Consider the following 25,447-nt stretch of genomic DNA (forward strand, 5'->3'; position numbering starts at 1 on the left):
GTTGAGATTTCGTTTAAAATAGTTTGGCTATTTTTCCTAACGTTTTCGAGACCTTCCTTCCAATTTCATCCCGATCTAATCGTCATGGTTGTCAACAAACGTTCTCCATACACTTTTATTATGTTAGTGAGGATTGATTTGGCCATATTCCACAATTCCGTCCTCATAGCGTGAATAGTTTGAGTTTTCTCGATGCGCGAGCTAAATTTCACGCGATGCTCTTCATGTTTCGATGCCATTTTGTAAAACTTCATCAATTTTTTGTCAATGTCAAAATCCACTTGTAGGGACGATGACACCTGTTTGAAAGGTAGAATCAAATGCACGATGGAAAATTCGAAAAGTAGAAGTTGACCGTTTTTTGATTTGATTTGTGAATGAAAAATCTACCAGAGATAACGCTTTTATGATTGATTCCTATGTACTCCGTGTGTAAGAGCTTTTATATTACTACCCTAGTGGTTTTTAACAGATTCATCTATATTATGTAGCGCATTAGCGCATGCAGATTTTATAACAATTCAGATTTTATCAAATTTCCCGTTGAATACTGATCAGTATGGACGATAATGTTTGAGTTGGTCATAAAAATCAATCAATTGAGTATTTCACATTACCAAAGTGATACTTCTCACAAAATTAATAGGTAGTTTTTAGTGTTGTTATTAGATGCCACAATGACTCATCTTTACATAGAGAACAGCTTATCAAGAACGGATTCCATCTCATCGAGTTTGATTCGAAGTATGATCTAAAATTTTATCTAAAAATCCAGACATTTGAAACCAGATGCTCCTTAAGATTGGATTAGCATAAGCAAACTCTCGACTATAGTGGCTGCTTCACAAACGCGATCAAAGCTTCTATAGATTGTTATGAGCCCTTATAGGCCATAGTCAGCTAGTCTGCTAAAAGTAGTTTATTGTTTTATTAATGATGAGTTCGCAGTTGCAAATTCCTGGACGAATTCATCGATGAAAACTAGCTTAAACTTACTGGGGTAATCACTGAGTTGGGTAGTGAAACAAAACAAATATGTTAGGAAAATTGTCTGGAATTATTTTTTACATAGATTCCGTCGTCTACGAAACGAGGCGCATTCAATTGTTTTTACTTCAGAACTTGTGCGAACAACTTCTTATTCGAATGCAATTCCATTCAATTCAATTGAAGATCCAAACGTTTAGTACGACATTTTCTTTGAAACTTGCAAACCACAAATATAAACAATTCGCGATTTTCTTTGTTATATTTCTAGCCCAACTTTTTATCAACAGTACACAAACCGATACAAAATTTTTACCACCGAGTTACATAAAAGAGATTTCCGTTGTAGTATGAATAATGAGTAACGGTTCTAAGAGAATAAACACTGTGTAAATATCCTCTCAATTTGACCAATGTTGAAGTCAGTGCGAAGTACGTTCAATAAAATAAAATACATAGGGATAGCGACATGTAAGATTGTTCTTTTTTCTTATTTCATTTACGCGCTTCGAGCGTCCTTAACAAGGTCGCCCCGATAAAGCGAACACAAACTTTGCTATCAGCGTATGTGAAATCACTACTAAACTGTTTTTGTTTTGCAACGTTATCTACGATGGAGTGCCGAAGCATTGTCCATTATTGATAAGTGAGCTGATAGGTCTGTTCTGACCAGAGAACTTGAAACTAGCGAATATATTCATTTTTTCGGAAACACAAACCAATAGGTCATTCGCCTTCCGACTCATAAATAATGTCATAATCAAACATTTCCATAAATTGATTTTATCACAAATATCTTCATATAAATCTGTAGTCATCGCCAAAGCTCAACAAATGCGGATTTGAGCATATGTCGTCAAAAATATTACCTCACCAGAGAAAAAAAAACTGTCAAAAGTTCAAGTTCATCTTCCTATCATCATGATAGCATCTTATTTCTCCCACCGTGCTTCATTTGGCCGGCTGTCTGGTGATCGCAGACAATGGTCCGGTGTTTGTGGTTGGTTTCGAAACCAACGAAGTTGTCAAAATAGAGACGAGGCACATTGAAATTAACTCATAAATCATGGTTTTATGAACATCTGACACCTACTAAGCCCCGCGGCAGTGACAGCGTGAACGTGACTCCTGGTTTCGGGCGTCACATGCGATAAGTTTATTGAATATTATAACGCGTGATGTTACTTTGTTCAGAATGAAGTGGGTTAAGTTTTTGAAATTATACATTAGAATTTTATAAACTACACACTTGGAAAAATAAGTGTAAACTTACGTCTTTATAGATGCACATAAAAGGATAAATTTACAATTCAAAGCATGTAAAGTTTAGTCATATCTTTCACATCACAGTTAATTTAGTTAATCGATACAGACACAAAATAAACTTGTGAAGTACAAGAAAGTGCTAACTTACGCATTTAAAAATGTGGAACTTTACAACCTAAATGGTTTTTCTCCAGTATTTATTGCTATGCTTCCGATTTTTCTGAAAAAATAATAATACAGATGAAATGTACTGAATATACTTGACATGAGTAAAGGAAGAATGTCTAACGCATTTAAATGTCATAATTACAATAATAGATCGGCAGAATGGTTCAATTTGGTTATCCCAGTTGCTTCTTTTATCTTTGCGTTGACGATTTTTTTCAATCATGACAATCAGTCGTCAGATGTCCCCAGATAATAAATAATTCAGCTTTAAAAAAACAAGCGTTACTCTGCCAGAGTCTGTTATCGAATTTCACTGGAATCGTCATAATAACTGACCGGGTTTCACTTCGAAGTTGGTGCCAAAATGACTGGAATAACATAGATAGAATTTATTATGGATAGACAAACAAATGGTAAAAATAGATTCTGTTTTAAGAAATATTTTATATTGTTGCTTTCGAATTTTGTTTTGATTGAAGTACAGCAAAACATTGGGATTGAGTTGTCATCACAGAGAACAGACATCTAAACTAGTACGAACTTATTTTAAAAAGCTGTTTATAACATACAAGTTAAAAATCACTAAAAATCACCGTTTCGTACGATATTTCATACGTACATTACTTGTATACAAGCTCGAACACAAGAGCTCATCACCATTTGCTGGGCTGCTCGAGGCGCCTCTGGTAGCGAATTGCTACTTGGTATGGATCGTTTGCCATGCAACCGTTGAATTATCTTACGCACATAGACATCATTACTTAGACGTATGTTTTCTGTGTTGTCATTTTGTTTTGGTTCCGATGCCATCACTGTAAGTACTTCGTAATTATGTCATAGCATGTACTTATTTTCATATTGTACTAAAATTCACACCACACCACTGCATTACTCGAGGTTACACCATTGTTCGGATATTGTGTCGGTTTTCCTTTAATAACTTTTTCTACAAATGTCGGATTGTTTTGCAATTTTCGAAGATTTTCTTCCTCGTTAAATGATACATGCACTAATTTTTATGCCGTTTTTCATTGAAAAACACTGGTGGCGTGGATTGCTCTGGTTTTGTACCAGAAAAGTCTGTTTCCCCATACTGAATATCATACAAACTTTATACCTCGGGTGCAAAAATATAGTTTCACCGATCGAGCTAAAATTATGCACAGTTCTTATGGGACCCAAAAAAACAACACGCAAAATTTAGTTGAGCTGAAATCATCCTTTCAGGCATGCGCGTAAGATTTTAAGAACTCTCAGTGAATATTTAAAGATGCTACAAAAAGATTAAATTTAATATAGCTGAATTAGACATCGAAACAGATACAAAAAGTCTTTGTCTCAATCCTTTTCTTGTTGTCTGTTGATAAAAATTAAAATGATGATCCGTCAGGTCGCGGTAGCAGTTCAACATAAACTGCTACGCACTGATGAGTCAAAGACGAAACGTAAAATTTGTCAAAATGGGTATGTGCACTTAGCACAAATTAAGGGGTTAACGAAAAAAACTGTTTTTCCTTTCTCTTTAAATTACTAAAGTTAAAGTACTAATTGTAAAAGTGGCATAAATACGTTTTACAAGGCAGCATTCATTTTTAGGTACATTTTTGACTTCACTCTTTAAAATTCAATCTCTTCTTTCAAATACATTTGTAATCGATTCATTGATAATTATTCACTCTCGCGAGCGCTTGAAACGATGCTCCTGGAAGTTTGTTCCAAACCCAAGGAAGTCAAATTCATACTCAAGTTCATATTCAAGTAAGAAATTGTACCCAGAAAAGACAAGCTGAATCATTTTGAACCCCGCAAAGACATATCTGCGGAACATGTTCGCTTCTCAGTTCCAATAAAACTATTGTTACTGAAAAATATATATAAAATGTGAACTCGAAGTTTAATTAAAATTGTATAGACGAAGTGGTTTAATAGCGAATTTTTAAAAACTAAGGTGGCTCCTATTGCAGATGGTTAGCATTAGTATTAGCATTAGAGAACGCACGAATGTTGCTACTCCGTTATTGATCAGGATTAATTCAGCCTGCAAAATAACTTTTTTTTCTGAAACAATGTGCTTGGGAATAACATGTGGTTTCACATTGTGCAAACTGCAATAATCCTTGCATGTTGATCAATGCCAACGTCGACTACGTCCGAATGCAAATCTACTTGGCAAGGAAAGGTTTGCTACTGGAAATCGAGGAGTCCTTTGCATCTCCAAATGCATCATAGGAAGGGATAGTTTGTTAGTAAATACCCTAATAATTTTGTCATGTGTTTTTGCTCTGGGCAGCCGACTACCGAGAATGTGTTAAAATTTGTCCTTTAAAATCAAAATGCTGTGATCAAAATTAATTTTCGTCCAAGCCAAAGGGACAATATTCAGGATAAGTTGGCATTCCTCACTTCGACTATGGATTGAAGAATGCGGTCTATGTTTTAATATAGTGTATTCTCCTAAAAACTCGATGCTCGAAACGACTACCGGCTGTCAGGAATTCATAAATTTTATCTTTCGTGTTCGTTTTTTGTTTAATCATGTGTTTTTTGTGACAATGGCCAATAAGCCATCATTCAATATCCACTTTTGAAAGAAATTGCAGGCGAGTTCAGAACAAAATAGTATTAATTTTAACACTAGACTAAAGAGAAATCTTTTCGTTTAATACTACGACTTACTCTCAGCGAGTACCGAGTCTTTCAGAATTCCTTTTTCAAGTGAATGTTGATTGGTGGCTTATTGGCCGTTATTTAAAAAAAACGCGATAAATATACTATATATATCAATATGGATCACTCTTGCGATTCACGAGGGACATCACAGTAAAGTGCGGTGGCAAAAAAGGTTACTACTACACTACAATTTTTTTAATGCACATATGACAGTTTTCCCAATCAGTACACTGAACCAAACAACTCCAAGTATATGGAATATTTCTCGATATACACGATATAAAAAATAAGCTGTAAATGCGGTGTAGAATCGTAATCTGATACTAAAGACTGTCCCAGAAAGTATAGACGCACTTTGATTTCTCTGTAAATAATTCACGAGTGTTTGATATTCAAATTTTATTCGATATACTGATAATATTAGACTACAACAACAGAATATTATTCTCAACATTTGCTATTTAGCTATCGTAGACTAGCTGGCGCACCTTCTTGCGAACGTTCCTCATTAAATTCCGTACACACCTCTTGGCGACAAGTTTTGACACTTTTTTCCAATCTTTTTCGAACTGTTGAATAGTTTCGGCTGCCGAGACATGTTTCCTAAGAAGTGCCTTCGTTAATGCCCAAAATTCCTCAATTGGTCGAAGTTGTGGGCAATTTGGTGGATTCATGTCTTTTGGGACGAAAGTGACATTTTTGGTAATATACCATTCTACCGTTGATTTCGAGTAGTGGTAAGAAGCAAGATCTAGCCAGAAGACAACAGGATCCTTGTGGCTTCGAATCATGAGTAGAAGACGTTTTTTTAAAAAACTCCTTGATGTATATTTCGCTGTTCATTGAAGGGTTTCGAAATCTTACAGCAGCTACAAATTGCTTGTCAGCCCATAGCTTTCTTACCAAATTTTTCGACTTCAATCGATGTCTCGGACTGGTTTAACACTTGCCCTTCTCGCACCGTATACTATTGTGGTCCCGGCAAGGATTTGTAATCGAGTATCACGTAGGTTTCGTCGTCCATGATTATGCAGTTCAAATTTCCAGCAAGAATCGTATTGTACAGCTTTCGAACCCTCGGCCTGATCGATGCTTCTTGTTTCGGACTACGTTTTGGTTGTTTCTGCTTCTTATAGGTTCGAAGATTCATACGTTCTTTAGCACGAAAAACATTTGACTTCGAAGTGCTCACTTTTTTGGCCGCATCCCGAACTGAAACCTCCTTCTTTTGCTCGAACGCCTTCAGTATACGTTTATCCAACTGAGGGTTAGCAGGACCTTTTTTTCGACCCGTTTTCGGTTTATCCTCAAAGGTTATTCTCACCGAACTTCCTGATTGCATTTCGCACGGCTTTTTCACTTACTCCTTTTCCATGCTTTCTTTCTTAGTGACAGTCCGCGTTCTGTGTACCATTTGTACATTGTTCTGCTGAAAGTTCACGCATTTCGAAACAAACTGATGAAAACGAATAAACAACTGCACAAGTGGTTAGAGAAGAGTGTAAACAACAGGATGCAGCCATAAAAATTGACAGATTCTGAACCATTGCGAAATGGCAGCGGTTTTTGGTTACGTCCATACTTTCTGGGACAGTCTTTAACCCGAATGAGAACATGTTGTTTTTTATAAAAATCCCTAGTTATATAAATATGTTTGAAATTTGCACGCAGAACTAAACAAACTAATATGAATATTAGTTCCAGAATTTTACCAACATTTCCGAATTATGTACTACAATTTCTTGATTTGAAAAATTACGGTAACGTGATAGAAATGTACAATATCAGGTTGTTTAATAAATAAATAAATGCTTCAAACCCAAACAATTTATTATATAAATAAACCATAATTCGCCTCAACGAGAGCTATCAATTGAAGTAAAAGTAATATGCAATTTTAATTCATAGACAATTTATAAAAATGACAATTTTCTTTTACATTCTAACTTTACCTGAGAGAGCCAACCTGCTTTCAAGATTAAATTCAATGTCATGAACGCAATGAAAAAAAAATATCGCAATTAAGGTAACTTGTAATACACCGTGCATTTCATTTTAATTTTGTTCTATATATCAAAAGTGATCTGCCAAACATTGCCTTCACAGCCTATAGGTTTCGTCTTTTCAGCACCATTCATAACATTCATGAGCAAAGTTAAATACTACTTCATAACTCTTGAAAGTGAAGACGATAGGTCTAAAAGAGCGTAATTTTACATTGTTTATACGCGATATTTTCTTTCGTAAAAAAACACATTTAATTATGAAAATGTTCACACCTCTATGTGGGCATCATGCTTATTTAGTTTTGACATTTCACTTCACGCAAACTGTTAAACGTGACTGAACTAAAAGCCTTTTCCGTCACGAGATGGTGTTACTGTGATGTCTTTTTCAATTCGTATTGAATTCGTTAAAGTGATCCATATTGATATATAATATATTTGACAGTACGAAGTTAGCTTAAACGATACTAACGGACGTCCCAGATAAACATAATTACAGGGCTAATTATCATTAGTCAAACATCTGCACGAAAATAGAAGCACGTGTCTTCAATATTACAATTTTGCGATCACCCGAAAAAAAATCCCTATCGATTGTACAATTCCAAAAATAATGGATACATTATATCAAAATTCCCTGAATAGCTAGTGGTAAAATATCTGTGTTTATTTTTAGATGGTTTATTATTCAGACTCTTTAACTCCCGCGATACAAAACTACAACACTTAGAAATAACACTTTTAGCATCCTTTACTATTCAAAAATGCATCATCAGTCACTTCAACGATCAAATGAATCACCTAAAATAATCGGACCAAAATCGTAACACCTGTTTCCAAATTATTATGAGGATTTCTCCATACAGTCACTTGATGGTTCTGACCGGGATGCAGTTGTTTCGATATGTTTTATTTCAGGTAGTTTAGCCTAATTTGCAGATGTGCTCATTGTCTTCAAACGTGTAGTTTTTACAGTATAGAATAAATCAATAAATCAATAAATTTTGGGTCACTTCAATGATCTTTTTTTTATTTTTAAAAGACAATAAATTTTCTTATTCGATTCCAGGAGCGTGGTTTTTACCAAATAAGATTTACTTGAGACACTAATACTCTAGTTTAAAAAAAACTGAATTTATTATGTTATGTACTCGAATGTTTATTCGATGTCAATTCAAATAACTGCTTTTTTTCTGTACGATTTAAAAAAACCTTTTTTTCGTGAAATTTATAATCTTTTATGTCTTATTCCTAATTTTTTCACTGAATTTGTTGAGCACAATTTCTAAACTAAATAAGGGACTTGCCTTATGTTGTTGGAGTAATATTATTAAATTGGTCCCAGAAAATAAAAATTGTGACACCATAGCAATTCGCCAAACATCAAATTTTACCAATCAATTTTCGATCGCCGACATAAATGCCCGAAAACAATGATTCATGCTGCTTGCTCAAAATGACCACCTGTGCAACTCCATGTCTGGTCGATGTATGAAGCGGAACACACTTGAACTATTCCTCCGCGGGTAAACAGTCCCGGTCGGTTGTGCTTCCCTAAAATCGCCAGGTAAATGTATTTTATCTTACCTGTCTTATCGCAGTGTATGGCCAATCGAGGTACTCATCGTCTGACGTACAGTCATGGGCCTGCGTGTGGCTGGCCATCGCCAGTCTACAAGTGATACTGCGAAAAACGAGACGTGGTGCGCCGGACGCGTGTGAATTTAACCGAAAACTTGCCATTAGTCAAAGAAGCTAACGAACACTGAAGATTTCGGACAACTTCGCGAACTGTAAAGAAAAAAATGCGAACTATAATACAAATCAAAGCACCATGACTGTGATGCAACAGATAACCGTGACCGTAGCAATGGATACCGCTAATACCGCCAGTGCCAACGGGTTTGAAACTATGGTGAAACTGCACAATCAATTGGACACAACGGTCTTCGGTGGCCCAATCCAGTGTGAGCGTTTTTTTATTATTAAACTACATAATTGAAGGATTATCCCGATGAACTGTGTGTACATTAATTATGTATCGTAGAGAGTTTACAAAAAAATTGATAATTTTTTTCTGTATGTGTTCAACTTATCCATTATTCAACTGTGTGAAACTATAATATGATCATCTTCGAGTTTATATACTAGTCTGACCCCGTTTATTCCTTTTTTGCAGGTTTAAATTTACTGCCAGTATTAAACAATCTCAGGTAAGTAATCATTCGTTAGTTTTATTTTTTATCTAAACCACCAAATGAACGACTTGAAAAATAACTGCCGTGATGAAACACCATCATTTCCTAACATAAGACAGTGTGATTCAAAACAGAAAACACTATCTTGCGACATTATTCTGCCGAATTGAAGTTCGTCTTGTGTACGTTGTCAATCTTCTTGATAAGATACATGAAGTAGACCCAGTGCGCTACATCAGAAATCGAGAGAAAATGTGACGTTCGAGCGCCTATATAACGTGACTTCGTGGTAGGCTGTCAATAAACCCAGTCATACTTTCCAATCGATTGTATGACCAAATCAACTAACAAAACACAGTAGCGTGAGCATGTTTTCAATCATCCTAGATGTCAATTGTAATCGATTGTACTTTAGACTATCGCGGGCCGGAGCGCGGACGGCCGAAATATATATCCCCACTAAAAATCAAAACCGAAAATAACAACCCAGCTCGTCAACCCGGTGGCTTATTCGCGGCTTATACCGGCTTATACTGTTTTCGTTTAATTGATAACAAAGTTCAAACAAACGTGTTTGCGACACCTACTCCGTGGGTTCAACACCGGGCAAGTGTCAACTGGAATCGTCAGCTGTTTTACCACATGCATAAATCACCGATTATGCTGTTTTCTTGTTGCCGATTCTCACAGTAGGCATGCGCATGACAGCACGTGCTGCTGCTCGCTGCGAAGCGGCTGCGGGAGAGCTTTCAGTGTGATGACACTGGTCAGATACCTGGTTTCGTAGCGACACTCATCTCTAGTGCTCTCCATCGGTGTTTTGCTCTCGCTTCGCTGTTTTGCTCTCCGAAAGCTGACGACCGGCGAAACATGTGGATGTGCTGAGCGTAGAGCCGCCGAAAGTTTACTCACAATTAACTACAGCACTAGTGGATCACAGTAAGTGTTCGATTGTCGAAACGTTTCGACACATTTTCGAAAAATTATCTTTGAAAATTGTTTGGAGCTATGCTCACTTCCAGAGCTTTCTTCGAATCTAGGCATAATTATTCCGAGATTTGAATTAAATGAGCTAGATATAATTATTTCTTTAAGGGGCGGGTAGGGTTTAACACGTTTGAAAAATGATTTATTGTTTTCTTCGTATTTTCTTATAGCAAAGCATTTCAAGAATATTCTGTGAAACTTTCATGCCTATCGGAATAAAACTCAGCAAGTTATGGGCCTTTATCTATACTTATCTCATATTGCGAAGAAGTAAGAGCTCGGCACACAGGCCCAAGATTTCTGTTTCGAATGACTTAAAAACTCAACAAAACTTTCTTGAAATGTTTCATTATAAAAAATTATAATAGAAAAAATATGATTTTTTGAAAATGTAGGATCTAACGGGCTCCCAGGAATAAGAAATTGTTTCCATTGATTTCAGAAACAAAAAACTTTAAAAGCGTTTTTCTCGAAAGCAGGTTACAAAAATCCGTGTCCATCGTCATTCACTGCACCAATTTTTTTTTCAAATTTTGCACACACTTTCTTCAATTTCAAATTTTGCACACACCAGACCCCAACGTTTTTCTTTTCTTTGTTTGTTACTTTGAGGAGGTTTAGAGCTACAAAAAGGCAGATTTTTTCGTAAAAAATCGTAGTTTTCACTTTGAACAACCAACAAAAATCACAAAATCAAAATAAAAATCAAACAGAAACGTTGGGGTCTAGAAAAACTTCTACTCTATCTATGCTGCTTTGATTTGTTGACTTCTGCTTAGTCTGCGCTAAGTTACAATGGACACCGCAAATCAGGTTTTTAAGGAAGCGTTCTCAAAAGTACCTCTTCACCGACTTATTTCTCAATATTTTTTCTCGAAAAACTCATAAAATGTTGTTTGAATGATGCTTTTTATCATGCAAAATATTTGAATTTGTTTTGTTGAATGACAATTCTGAAAAAATTCGCAAAACTGATGATTTTTTTCATCGTTTAGACCCTACCCATCCTTTAAATTACACAGTTTCGAACAGATTTGTACATTATTTTTACGTTTCGTCTTTGACTCATCAGTGCAGAGCAGTTCAAATTGAACTGCTCTGCACTGATGAGTCAAATACGAAACGTAAAAATAATAAAAACGGTGATGTGCCCTAGCACAAAATTTGGCTAACCCCTAAATGAGATTTGTACAGTTTTTTGTAAGTGTACACACTTGAATCCGATTCTCGATATCGACAACACGAAATTTGTCTGATTGTTCAGAAATCGACATGCTCTTCTCCGAAATTCGTTGGTGTAATATTCTAATATCTCAATAAATTTCATTTTTACCAAAATTTTATATTGCATATTGCTGAACTTGTCAGTAAACAACAAATATACCGAAATCCGCCAACCCATTTTCCATGATCTCAGTGTGTTAGCTTTTAGTGAAATTCGGCGAGACACTTCTCATGTATTGTTTAACGGGATATATATAAATTGGTTGAAAGGCAATTGCAATATTTTGTAAATAAAAATTGAAATCAAAAACTGTCTAATTTTCATATATACTTATTTCAAGCCGTTGAGGAGCACTGGAAAAATTGTTTTTTTTATTCTGAATTAATATGAGTAATTATAAAAAAAAAACCCTTTACCCCTTGGTTTTTGTGATAAATCCTTTCCATGCTCGATTACTGATTATTCGACAATTCATTATTCAATCCTGCTCGCCTTTACGCAGCTAACAGTTAAATAATTTTCCAATGGGACGTACTTGACCATGCGGCTTTCTCAGCTAATTTGACTCCATTGGGCTCCAATCTCTTTGCCTTGTTGAGCAACGCACTTTCTGAGCAGAGCCTCGATTCCTACAAACATTTCCCGAGATGACTCACCCTGTGTTTCAGCAGCAAATACACTCTACCTGAGATTTGTCAAAAATGTGAAGAAAGCGATGGAAAGTTTAGAAAATAATTAGAAGTACACATGATATATTAGTTAACTCAAGTTAGCTTCAATGATCCATACAATAAAATAGGAAATAATAATTTATCAAAAGGAACCTATCATTCTTTTTTTAAGACAGTTTGATTCACTGGAGCGATCCCAAATTTTTACGTTGGCTGAAGCAATGGATTTCTTTACGTGTACAATTTAAAAAAAGAATCGCTCAGTTGTATACTTATTTAAAATGACTTTTATGAATTACCGAACTTCCGTTACCTTGAGGCTACTGATAGAGATTTCGATGAATGTATACCTTTGATTTACTAATTAATTGATTGTTTTTCAAAAAAAAAATTACTGATTACCGAATTTTAGGGAAAACACAATTTTTTCCGGAGTTTCTACTAAAAAGAAAGAAACCCGTAACTATTCCTCGCCGTTCTGGCAATTTACGTATTCCAGCTCAAAAAGTCAGGTGGGTAACGTTAGAGACATAACCGGATCGACGTGTAAATGAACAAAACTAGTACGCTTCCGTACTAACTCTTACCTTTTCAGTCGTTGGCCACGCGTTTCTCTGCTGTTTTTAGAAGGCTGGCTTTTCACCGCAAGACTCGGTAGGGGTCCGCAGGTCGTTCTCGACTTGATCGAATCATTGTCGAGGACCATTTTGAGCTGATTATTTTCCGATATACTAGCAACATGCCCGGCCCACCGTTACCCCGCCTGATCTTGACCGTTTGAACGAAGATCGGTTCTCCCAGCAACTGATATAGTTCTTGGTTCATTCGAAAACACCCAGTAAATCATCCACAAGGCATTGTCCATGAATCGTGACTGTGCAGGATAACTGGTCTAATCAGAATTTTGTAGATAGTTAACTTCGCTCATTAAGCTTCCGTCGCAATTTTGAGTGACTGAAGTTCAATATAACAAAGCTTCAGTATATCAGTATATCAGTATATATATATATATATATATATATATATATATATATATATATATATATATATATATATATATATATATATATATATATATATATATATATATATATATATATATATATATATATATATATATATATATATGGGGCATTCCACACAAAATCAGTTACCCAATTTTTTTTTCAATCATCCTTTTTTTTCATCCTTTGCCCCAATTTTACTTGCTTTCGGCACACGGTGAACACAAAACATCATTTGCTTGCAAAAAATCAAGAAGGGAAAAAGAAACCCGATGCAACGAATGTTTTCGATTTTTGCTAACATAAGTCTTAAAGTTAAACGGATTGCAGTAACGATTTTCGATTTTTGAATTCATTTTTACACCGCGATCTTAGCTGAAACGTTGCTAACAATAAACTGTCAATGTTAGGACTCGATCAGTGGCGCGACATGTGTCAACAAGTGAAGCCCGTATTCGAGCGAGTTGCGCTGCGGTACGCTCGTGATTGAAAAATTCACTGCTCCGAAAGTATTAATCTTTCCACTCTGAAACTTTGCCAAGATTGAGTTAAACCCCTAAGGCTTCTTTTTTTCAACTAAAAAAGTACGGGTGTGTAATGTCAGAGACATAACTGGATGTCGTGAATACGAATAAAACTGACACAATTGCTTTACACTTTCGAATTCGAATTGATAGTTGATCGTTTGTGTGAATTGCGAAACTTTCCCCCTTTTCACTACTAAAATTTTTAACGATTACGTGATTTCGTTTGTAGCTTTTTCACAAATGGGCGGTTCCAACGGCTATACATATAGGCAGTTATAGAATTTTGACATCGATTATCTCATTTCGGATTTGCATTTCATAGACAGAAACTATCAAGGTGCAGTACAGGAATCATTTCTGCCTTTTAGAAGGGCCAAATTGTGGAATTCTCTACGATATTTAGCACAGTTCGGAACATTTTTCTCGAACGATTTTCGCACAGCGAAAAGTGCACGAAGCAAATCAAATTATTTTGGATTTTCACTAAACTAATGATTTCTACCTTCGATTTGCAAAAAAGTAATCTTAATAGTTCTTTAGATAATATTTAGAGCCATTAGAATGGCTGATTTTACATAATGCTGTCCACTTTAAGTTTCTTGTTTTCTTTCTCTTCAATGCAAATCGTCGGCAGCTGATGCAATCGTTCTTGCTTGAATTGAAACTACAAACCGCAACACATCCGCTCGCAGTGCCAAAATGATGCGAAACAGGTTTAATGCGTCTTCTCGCCTTGACGACCGGAAGACGATTGAGAACTACGACCTGATCGTTTGAGGTTTTTAACCACGCAGAAGTTGCGCTCCCTGATGCCGCTGTTTGAATGCGTCTTCTCGCCCCGACGTCTGCTTTCATCCAACGCACAAGAAGAAATGATCGATTTCCGACCACGATTCCCCTTTTATAACGTTCAGTTGAAGATATGTGCCTGACTACCTCAAAATCGCCGTCCTTGCGCGAAAAACCCAAGCGAAAGTAAAGAGTTTTCCGCGTTGTTTTCAAATTTTCAGAAAACTTAATTTTTGAGTTGTTTGTGGTTTTCTCACACTGTTCACAATATTATCCTAAATTCCTGATAATATTTTTGATGAAATAGTGAAAGAATTATGTTGCTGCCATTAATACAAGTCGAGATATTGACGATTAAGTTCTGCCCATTCTTCCATATGGCTAATTTTGAAAAGGCGCCCCATAGTAAAGTAAGTCGTATTCACGACAAAAAAGTAAAAATATTAGTCCCAAGTTTGAAATTTGTTTATTTGTTTATTATTTTTAACTTTTTTCATTAAATTAACTATAAAGGTTGTTTTATGGAATCGCTTATTTCAAAGCTGAGGAAAAGACGCACATTACATGTCTTGGACGAATTTTTGTATCTTTATTAAATTTTACAGTTTAGTATTTTAAACGCGAAGCTTCAAAAAATCATACCTCGAAAATTCCACGTACCATGTACCATATTGGAATAAAAACATACATGTCGAATATATATATATAAATATATATATATATATATATATATATATATATATATATATATATATATATATATATATATATATATATATATATATATATATATATATATATATATATATATATATATATATATAAATATGTATATATATATATATATATATATATATATATATATATATATATATATATATATATATATATATATATATATATATATATATATATATATATATATATATATATATATATAAATATATATATATATATATATATATATATATATATATATATATATATATATATATATATATATATATATATATATATATATATATATATAGAGAGAGAGAGAGAGAGAGAGAGAGAGATTTTCCGATCTCGGTATATAACACTATGGGTCTCCGAGACTTCGTTCAAAAGTCGGTTTTTCCAGCAATTCTAATACCTTTCTATAGAGAAAGGCAAAAATTGGGTGGCTGATTTTGCGTGGAATTCCCCATATATCCTGAACTATTAGCTTTGTTATATTGAACTGCAGTCACTTTCGTTACATCGAGATACATTTACTATCAAGGCATCGCTCGAAATCAACGGTAATTGATATCAGTCAAAGTGTCAAAGCCTTTTCGCTCCCATTAAAATTTAAAATAAATAACATTTTTTCTAGTTTGAATAGAAATTGTAATAAACAAAGTCTTTGTGACAGTAATTCTATGTAGAAGTGAATTATGGTTTATTGATCATGTGGAAGCGTATGATTCGAATTACGAAACCTATGTTGTATTCATAAAGGTATATTGGCTTGTGAAGCCTTTCCATAATTACCGATCTTCTGTGTGTAAAATTGTTTATTACATGGGACTAGTGATTATGAACATTTCATCTCCTCCTTGTCCTTTAGCGATTGTGAATGACAATCAAGTGTCACAATGTATTTTTCCAGTTTCCATTCAGTACAGAGCTGGCTCCGGTGTTTGGAATTATTATCCTCTTGCCAAATTCAAGTCTAGTGTTCCCGAATGGTAACGTGTGACTTTTGCATCAATTTCACTTGTTCTTGATTTAGGGACAAGCCAGGAACCACGATTTGGAAGGTCATCGACGGTTTTTGACTCTTTTAATCATTGAACCCTTGAAAACCCTTCTTGGAAAAGGATGTACCGACATTTTAATGTATTTAGCCGTCACGGCATGGTCCATGTTTGGTCCTTCAGGGTGTGAGTGTGTGCACACTCATTGTGATTTTAGTGAAAAATTGTTTTTGACTGAAATTTTATTTTCAAAACCTCAACCAATTAAAAAAAATAAGTCGATATCACCGATCGCAAGCTACGATGGACACGCTCTTACTTCAATATACAGTCATGTTTAAATAACTAACATTGTGCAATCTTTCCTGATGTAACAAGAATTTATACACCAAAAGTATGTACTGCCAAAAGAAAAGAAAACACATCGTATTGAAATTCATGGAGACGCACTGTATTTCTTCCTCCATTCGAATATTCTGTAGAGCTGAACAGTATAAAATATTCCGTGACTCCTGTACCGTTAGAATAATACCAGCAGTGCCGCAAATGTTGTCGATTCTTAATCCTTTCCACTTGGCAACCGATATACATATATTTATATGAAGCATAGTGCGCTCAATCTTTGGTGACATGATTCCATAGCCATAAGCAGCCAGCAAATGAACCAGCTACTACTTTTTTTTTCTTTTGTAAGTTCGAGAGCCTGGTTGGCGTTCGCAGTGTAGTGCAAGAGAGAACACAGTTTTCATAAAGCAGCTATCGGGTGTGATGAAAAGAGTCCTGTTTTCGTTGTTTCTCGTGTAGCATACAATATTAAGAATTCATATGAGGCCAGTATTACAATTTGTACTAGGACCTTAGTGGATTAGTGCCAGGAGGATGCTCGCTAAACACTACAATCATCCACGTCTAGCAATCCCGTAGTCGTGCTGGTGTTACGTTAAAGGTAGAAGAAAGCGATTTTTAAAATAAAGTTTAACAACCCAACTCAATAATAAAAAAAGTGTGTGTTTGGATGACCAGGAGCAGTCCGACAACATATACCAGTGATGGTCGTTTAAAAGAACAATATTTTGTTCTCGTATTGAACTTTTCAATTCGTTTCGATTCTACACTGGTTATGATTCTTCGCCCAGAGACGGAAATCATATTCGCATAGGTGGCAAAATTGAAGAGCTTTGCCATAGAAAAAAAAGAACCAGTCGTCCAAAACGATAACTATGAATATAGTTCAAGAATTGAGTGAGCTGTGTCGGAAAAAGCTCTCCAGCCTCGGCGTACGGTTTTCCAACAGTTGAGAGCGAACATTGCGTGATTTGTGGTAAATTTTAGTAATACAGCTACTGCTACTGCCACCGCCACTGCCATATTCACCCAAAAAAAGAACACATTCGAATTTAATTGAACCGAATTGGAGCTCATTCAAAGCCACGCTACTGGCATCATCAATTTTTCATAATGGTGTTAATCCGCTGATTTTTTTTCGTTTTTTATGTATTTGCATTTGGATCTTCTCCTTGACTAAATCATTTTCGATGCACTTTTTTTTGTAGGCGTAATGTCAGTAACGTGCCGGACATCGGAGTGCAAATCGACGTGTTTGATGAGCAGCGAGAATGCGACGAGTCACAAAGCTTACAGGGGCCCGATGGAATAAATTTAAATTCTCATCTTGATGTCTTCTACGCAATATTACGACAGGTAAGTGTTGGTGGAGCAGTTTTCAGGGTGCGAGACGAGCATCAAGCTTTGGTCTTTGATCTTTAGCCGAACACGGACGGCAGAGCTGTTATCATCGTCGAACGGGGGTCAATAAAAAGTTTGTTAGTTATTTTGTTCCGAATTGAAAATAACCATCTGCTATTGTCAAGCTGGGTAGTAAACGCAGGATGCTTGGTGAATGTTAAGTAAGCAAAGTTTTGTACTCGGTGCCGGTCTGGCGATTTGAAAGCTATCCTCAATCTCAAACAGCGAGAGATGGAATGTGTGGAAATGCATGCTGAATGTATTATGACAGTTTTGCGATGTAACCAGACGTGTTGATCGATATTTTCTCTGTTTTGATTGCTACATGTGCACTGTAGTAGTACAACCGTGACTAGAATATATTTTCGGAAATCCGAGCACAGCTTTTCGGTATCTACATCATAAAGGAATATATCTTGGTTCGTTAACGAGCGTGTGCAGATTCCTGGTAAGAGCGATTCGACGAATTAGAGTCAGCAGAATAAATCATTGACCTTGTTGAAAAGATATTGACCACACGGAACGACCGAAATCAGCATTTTCGCGAAAAATTTAGTTGATTTGCTGGTTTTAGTTAGTTATTTTTTGAGACAACTAAAAAAATCTTACTTTTGCTGATTTAGATTTTTTATTCTCATTCCCTTAATAATAATAATAAAATATTTGTTGAAATGACTATTTTTTTTAGTTGAATTCACAAATTAAACGTACTGTCATTTCTTAGCTAAGGCACACTTCATATCCAGTCAACTAATTTTTTAGTTGAATTAAAGAAATATAATGTTGTTTTCAACCAATATGAATGGTTGAATTGGCTTCTGCAATCTGCAGCTATATGGCGCCCTGTCACCGAAACGGTAACACCTTAATGACTACTAGCCACTAGATGGCACACTACTGCCGAAAAAAATTCAGACGCGGTTGTCTTTTCTATATTGGCAGGTATAAATACGATGTTGTGTTGGAGAAAAAGACATAAACGAAACGTAAACATCTTTTTGAATTTTTTTTCTTCTAAATCACTGTTTCTTCATTCTCACTGAAAACTTTGAGCACTCGGAAAACAAAAACCGAATACAAATAGTACACCGGACGGCGCAGCTCGGAAGGTTTGAAGATACAAAAAACCTTCATCACAATTAGAGTGAAACATTCGAAATTCACATCACTGTTCCGCGTAAAAACATTATTACGCACAATCGCTTCAAGTGCGCACAAATTCTGAATAAATACACTTTCCACTAACAGTTTACGTCATTTTTACATATCGGTTTAGAAAATTATATAAGGATATATCGTAACACATGCGAAAAACATCTAAACAATTTGCGAGCAGTTTCAACAAGACTGTCCCTTTTAGCTTTTTAATGGATTGTTTTGCTTTGACACTGCTGTCCTTCAGTAATGACGGTGATAGATAAATAGAATCAAAGTTTCTGATTTTAATAACGAAATTAGTTGTCAATGAGAATTTCGTGTTGGATTGAAACATTGCTGGTTTGTGTCCAGAATATTCGCCAACTAAACACATTCTCTAAAAATAAGAGTTTTTTTCAGCACAGTAAATTCTACATTTTAACTAATTTTATAGTTATTTTGGAAATTTTGTTGTTAGAATCAACTAATTCAAAAACAGTAATACGAATTAGGCGCAGAGCTAATTTCGGTCGTTCCGTGCATTTATTTGATACTCTTCTGGGTTTTTGATAGTAACTAAAACTACTCAGTTTGTATCTATTTTTTGGAATACAATGAGATCTAACAGGAGGATAAAGTATTATATTTGTTTACATTCCTAAATGGAAACTTATTTCAATTAGGAACATTGTAGTCGAACAATACTCGTGTCGTTTTTGCTTGGAAACCCTCAATCGAACCCTGCTAAACTATTTCTAACGACAAAACTTAACAAAGCCAACCTGGGGTCACACTAATCTGCGGTGATCCCGATAAAATCATGTAACGGAATAATTCCGAATTTCAGTTCAATAGAGGTAAACAAACAAACAGTTTCAATTATTCATCGCTTCCTGATTAGCTTTTGTTTTCTAAAACAGTGCCTTCTCCTGTTTCCGGGTTTTACTCTGAATGTCTTTCTTTTCCTCCTCATCTTTTATTCTTTTATTTGAAGCAGGAAGAGCCCAAACTTGTTCTCCAGCAGGCATAAAACCTCTTCATCTTTTGTATCAACAGATTACAATCATCCAAATGATACATTTCCTTAAATCTAGTACTTCGATTACTTAATAACATTACGTGATAAATGAAAGCCGAAAGAATCGAATTACTTTTTAATATGCGTCACATGCTACCAATGGGCTCATTATATCTATAATTAGTTCTAACATAGTTAAATTATCCAATTGTTCTTGTGGGAACTCTGAGTCAGCTGCAGATTTGATTATATAAAACATTTTAAAGTCATCGGCGAACCATAGTTTCTTACATTTGATCGACATATTTAGATCGTTGAAACACAATAAAAATATAAACAGTCCAAGTGGACATCCTCGAGGAACTCCAGAGGTAACAGCAAATGGTGAGGTTGTACAGTGTCCTATATTCACTATCATTTCACGACCAGTTAGATGTATCTTCTTTCGATTTCCACTGTAGAACGGGGAAGCGCAATCACATATATCGAAAAGTTTTTGTAATTCCTGGTAACAGCTCTGCTGAACTAGCAATTTGAACCACTCATAAAAATCGTTTAAAATTGAAATTTTGTCCACTGAAGAAAACATTTGCTAGAACCGCCTTTTTGGTTTTATCAAGGTGAAAATTCACCAGTTCGGCCAACTCGTCCGATTGCCGAATTTGCAAAAAACTTTCGAACAAACAAACGATTCATAAATGTGAAATGATGTTTCTTGAAATCCGTGCCATCGCATCAAAATCCGCGAAAACCGCGAAACCCGCGCGACCGTAACAACCCTGTATAACACATGGATCAATAAGTCTCGAGACTAACAATGGAAACAACATTTTTTTGCAAAATTTTTTTTTATTCATCAACATAATCACCTTTTAGGGTGATACAATGGTTCCAACGTTTTTCCAATTTTTCAATACCATGTTTATAAAAAAATTTATCTTTCGCTTCAAAATAAGCTTTAGTGTCAGCGATGACCTCCTCATTTGAGCCAAATCTTTTTCCCTGGAGCATTTTTTTAAGATCAGCAAAGAGCCAGTAGTCACTGGGGGCTAAATCTGGCGAGTATGGGAAGTGGAGAAGCAGATCAAAGCCCAATTCGTTCAATTTCGCCATTGTTTTCATCGAGTTGTGGCAGGGTGCATTGTCTTGATGAAAAAGGATTTTTTTTCTCTGCATGTGCGGTCGTTTTTTTGCGATTTCCTCCTTCAAACGCACCAGTAAGTCAATATAATAATCACTGTTGATCGATTTACCTTTTTCGAGGTAGTCAATGGAAATCACGCCATGCGTATCCCAAAAAACTGACGCCATGACTTTGCCAGCTGACTGCTGCGTTTTCGGACGGTTCGGACGGCTTTCGCCAGCTGTGCGCCACTCAGATGACTGCCGCTTCGACTCTGCAGTGTAGTGATGTATCCATGTTTCGTCCATGGTCACGTAACGACGCAAGAAATCTTTTTTGTTGCGAGTAAATAGCGATAAACTGCTTTCTGAATCATCGACTCGTTGCTGTTTTTGTTCCATCGAGAGCAATCGCGTCACCCACTTGGAAAAAACCTTGTTCATGCTCAATTTTTCATGAAGGATAGTAAATACACTTCCATATGATATCTGTGTCATCTCAGCAATCTCACGGAGCTTCACTTTACGATCTTTCATTATAATTTTTGTCACTTCACTCACATTTTCCGGTGTAACGGCTCCCACAGGTCTACCCGAGCGTTCCGCGTCATTTGTGTGCTTTTGATGGACAAGAGTCCGGATAGCATTTTTCAATCCATTGTTTCGCTTGCACGGTGTTTTTACCCATTAAAAATAATGTTTTATCAAAGCACGAAACTCGGTTTTTTCCATTTTTTAAACAAACTACAAAACGACTTTACTCCAACCTCGATAACTCAGCTGTTTCTGGTCGGATCGACTTAAAATTTTGACTCGTTTCAAGCAAAGGTTAGTACTCTAAAAAGACGTGGTTACTGGTTTACTACGAGCGCCATCTCTGCTTTAGTCTCGGGACTTATTGATCCATGTGTTATATCGACATTCAATGCTATATGTTTGGACCAACGAAACTTTAATAATAACTATAAGAGTAATAATCCTATAAGAGTCCAATAATCGCCCTTTTCAGCTTTATAATAGTATTGTATAAACATGTGTAACTCCGTTGCATTTAATTTAAAATTTTACGCGAATTTTTAAAGTTGAATTAATGTAAAGTTATAATGTGTCGGACAATGTAATGATGATATTAGTCTCAAATTAGAAGACAATATCAAAATATTATCACTATAAAAGCACATTCAAAGTCTGCTACAACATAGAAAATCAGCAAATTTTGTTTCAAACGATGATAACTAAACCAACACAGTCTGTATCAATATTCAGAATACATTTCTGTTTCAACTCTATAGTCGGTTTTATCACCTGTTTGAAACTTCAACAGTTTTATCTGAATAAAAAAGGATGGGTAATGTCAGAAACGTTACTGGATATTGTGAATGCCGCAGAACCGCAAACGATGCTAATTATAAATAATGATTACATTAACATTTCATTTGAAGAAAATATCAAATAGTTCTTTGTTGAACTTCTTTCATATGCAATATGATGAAATTTCCCTACCGCAGAGCTGCACATGGTACCAATTAAATCGATAGATATGCTAGCTGAATGTAAAGGTTTTCTTTAAATACTCCGTCGTTGAACATTTACAGTCGATAAGGGAGGACTAATACGAACAGACATTGATCAATTAGTGCTTTGAGATAAATTTTTGCTTTTTAACTAAATTGAATATTTTCAATTGCTTCCGTGCTACTGAAAAGTAGAAAACAATTCGATCCTAACTAGATCTTGGATCACAAAGCTAATTAATATTTTCTAATCTATAGTTTTTTTCCACGACACATTCGCTTTTCCCGTATTAATAAGGAATTAATACTTGATCGCGTTTGGACAGATTAAATTTCAAGCAAAACAAATTTGTTGTTTGTTCAATCCAAGATGCATTTTATGTTCATTCAATTAGCCATATTAAAATTAATTATAGCTACATAGTTCAGTAAACTTCTCTGCAACCGATTAATCTGCTCTCGTCCAAGATTTCCGATTTTTTTTACATTTGTAGCTTGTTGTTTATGTTGAGAGAGTTCTTTCTTCACGAGAGCTCAATACCACTCGATAGATCACAATTCCGGGCAGTCGTGTGGTTTCGCTTCTTTCGGTCCAACATAGACCCCATTCGCTTTATACCATTCCAAAACATCTTTGGCATAGTGGCAAGATGCCAAAACAGACCAGAATAGCGAGAAAGCTTCGTGACTGTGTAGGAATGGTAACAATCGTTTCTGTAGATATTTTTCCATATAGTGATGAAGCTTTGGTTTGCTGCATATTGCCTACCGAACCAAATATTTTTTGGGAAACTTGGCCTTTTTATTTGTCCTGAATGTCTTTCCGTTGTATGGCAGAATAAAAAGACATTTCGGGAAGCTGTTTAAAGTCTTCCAGCACATAGGTTTTGTCGTCCAATATCGCGCAGAAAAACTGTCAAATAATCGCGATACAGCTTGCTTTTAGGGTTTTAGTCGTCATATTATGTTTATCATTACAATTCGGTACTGTTTTCACCTTGAAGGATTTCAAAATATGCACGAATGTTGAAAAATTTTTCTCTTCTGCAATATCTTCTACACCTTTGCATCCTTCTGGTGGTTCCTGAGATCCGTTTTTGTTCCACTTCCAGCATTCCTGGCTGTTGTCAAACGTGTATCGAAAGATTCAAAAACATTGTGGACAGTTCTTAGCGTAAAACCATCTTCGATCTAAAAGCTTGTATTTTCACCAAAACGTACCAGTTCTACGTATTTAGGGGTGTCCAGTTTTTGTTGCGAACAAGACTTATGCCAAGCAAGCAAAAGATCATTGGACATTGACGAAGAACTTTTAAGTAGCTACTGGAATACAATGTTCATTTTCTAAGGAAGTTTGCTCGGATCTCGATCGGTACTTTAAAATTGCCACGCATACTTTTGAACAGCGAGAAAGTTCATGTGGAACTTGTTTTGTACTGCCAATTTGTTAAAAGTACCCACGTGTACTTTTAAACAACAAGAAGTGTGGCAAGTTGTGCTATAAAACGGCTTCATAAGCATTATCCGGACGCTCTGATCCAAGTAAATCAATCGTTATCGACTGGTATACTGAATTTAAACGTGGTTGTCCATACACCGTTAATGAACCAGTTTCTGGTCGTCCTAATGAGGCTGTTGTTCTGAAAATCATCTCAAGTTAAATCCTTCGTAATAAAAAAATAGAAAAGTGGAGATACCTGACGCCGTAAAAATACGAATGGAAGTGTCGTCACAATTTTTTCATGAGAACTTTAATATGAAGTGTCGTGTTCTCTCACATTTAACCAAAAACAACTTATCGTAGAGATGACAAAATTCCAATAATTTAAACATAAATTGCTACCGCAACAACCATATTCGGCAGGTTTAGTCCCAAAGACTATTTTCTATTCATTGGGTTTGTGTTAAGACATAATTCCCAAGTAACATTTTTAATATTATTAAATACTTGTAGCTTTCTTCAATGCTACATAATAAATCTTGCAATAAAACTTTAAACTCCACGAAAGCCTACTGAAAACCTCTATAAGAGCATGTTCCTGCAAAGTGGACCATTCTTCATAAGGTTTATAAATCAAAATGAAGAATCAGCATAAACCTGCTTTAAAACTCCAAATTCAAGAAAATTTTGAAACCAGCTTTACGATCAACATTAAATTTCTTTGGATGGAATGAATTCCGCTATGAATAAACTGTCGTTTTGATGATATTTTTCTTGACTATGTGTGTCATGTCTACTTTGAATGCAATCAGTAAGAATATATTATATTTTAATTACGAGTTTGAGACCTTTTTCGAACGTGAAAACTTCATGCGCTTTTATTTTTATCGTGAATGTTTGGATAAAAATAAGAATTATAACTAATCGCCTTGAAATAAATGCGGTTTTTGCGAAAGTCTCCATGATTTATGAAAATTATTTTTTATGATTCATCGTCATTTTTGTATAAAACTATTCTGTGACGATAAAACTTGTGCATACGATCTTAAAATGAATCATGAAAGTCCAACATATTTCCTCGTTTTTGCATTTCGAAGTTTATTTGATGTCAATAAATGCTACGGTATAGAACATCATAATGGCGGCCATGAAATTTCGTTTAATGCAAATTACACTTAACATAAGAAGCAATTAATCAAATAGCTAACTAATGTATCGTAAATGTACTTTAGAACCCTCAAATTTACTCT

General features: G+C 35.4%; 1 protein-coding gene across 4 annotated transcripts in view; it reads left to right on the forward strand.

Annotated features, from left to right (window-relative positions):
* Positions 1 to 25,447, forward strand: part of LOC131432759 (inverted formin-2) — a 167,795-nt gene that overhangs the window by 132,969 nt on the left and 9,379 nt on the right. For 3 of the 4 annotated variants that reach the window (XM_058599260.1, XM_058599262.1, XM_058599261.1), the window contains 2 exons: positions 9,277 to 9,310; positions 17,773 to 17,920. In XM_058599260.1, the coding sequence (XP_058455243.1) occupies positions 9,277 to 9,310; positions 17,773 to 17,920 (182 nt within the window). Of the gene's footprint in view, positions 1 to 8,807; positions 9,065 to 9,276; positions 9,311 to 17,772; positions 17,921 to 25,447 lie in introns of those variants that run through there. The other variant, XM_058599263.1, reaches the window with a different exon arrangement.

Source organism: Malaya genurostris, chromosome 2 (assembly GCF_030247185.1).
Source record: "Malaya genurostris strain Urasoe2022 chromosome 2, Malgen_1.1, whole genome shotgun sequence".
NCBI lineage: Eukaryota > Metazoa > Arthropoda > Insecta > Diptera > Culicidae > Malaya > Malaya genurostris.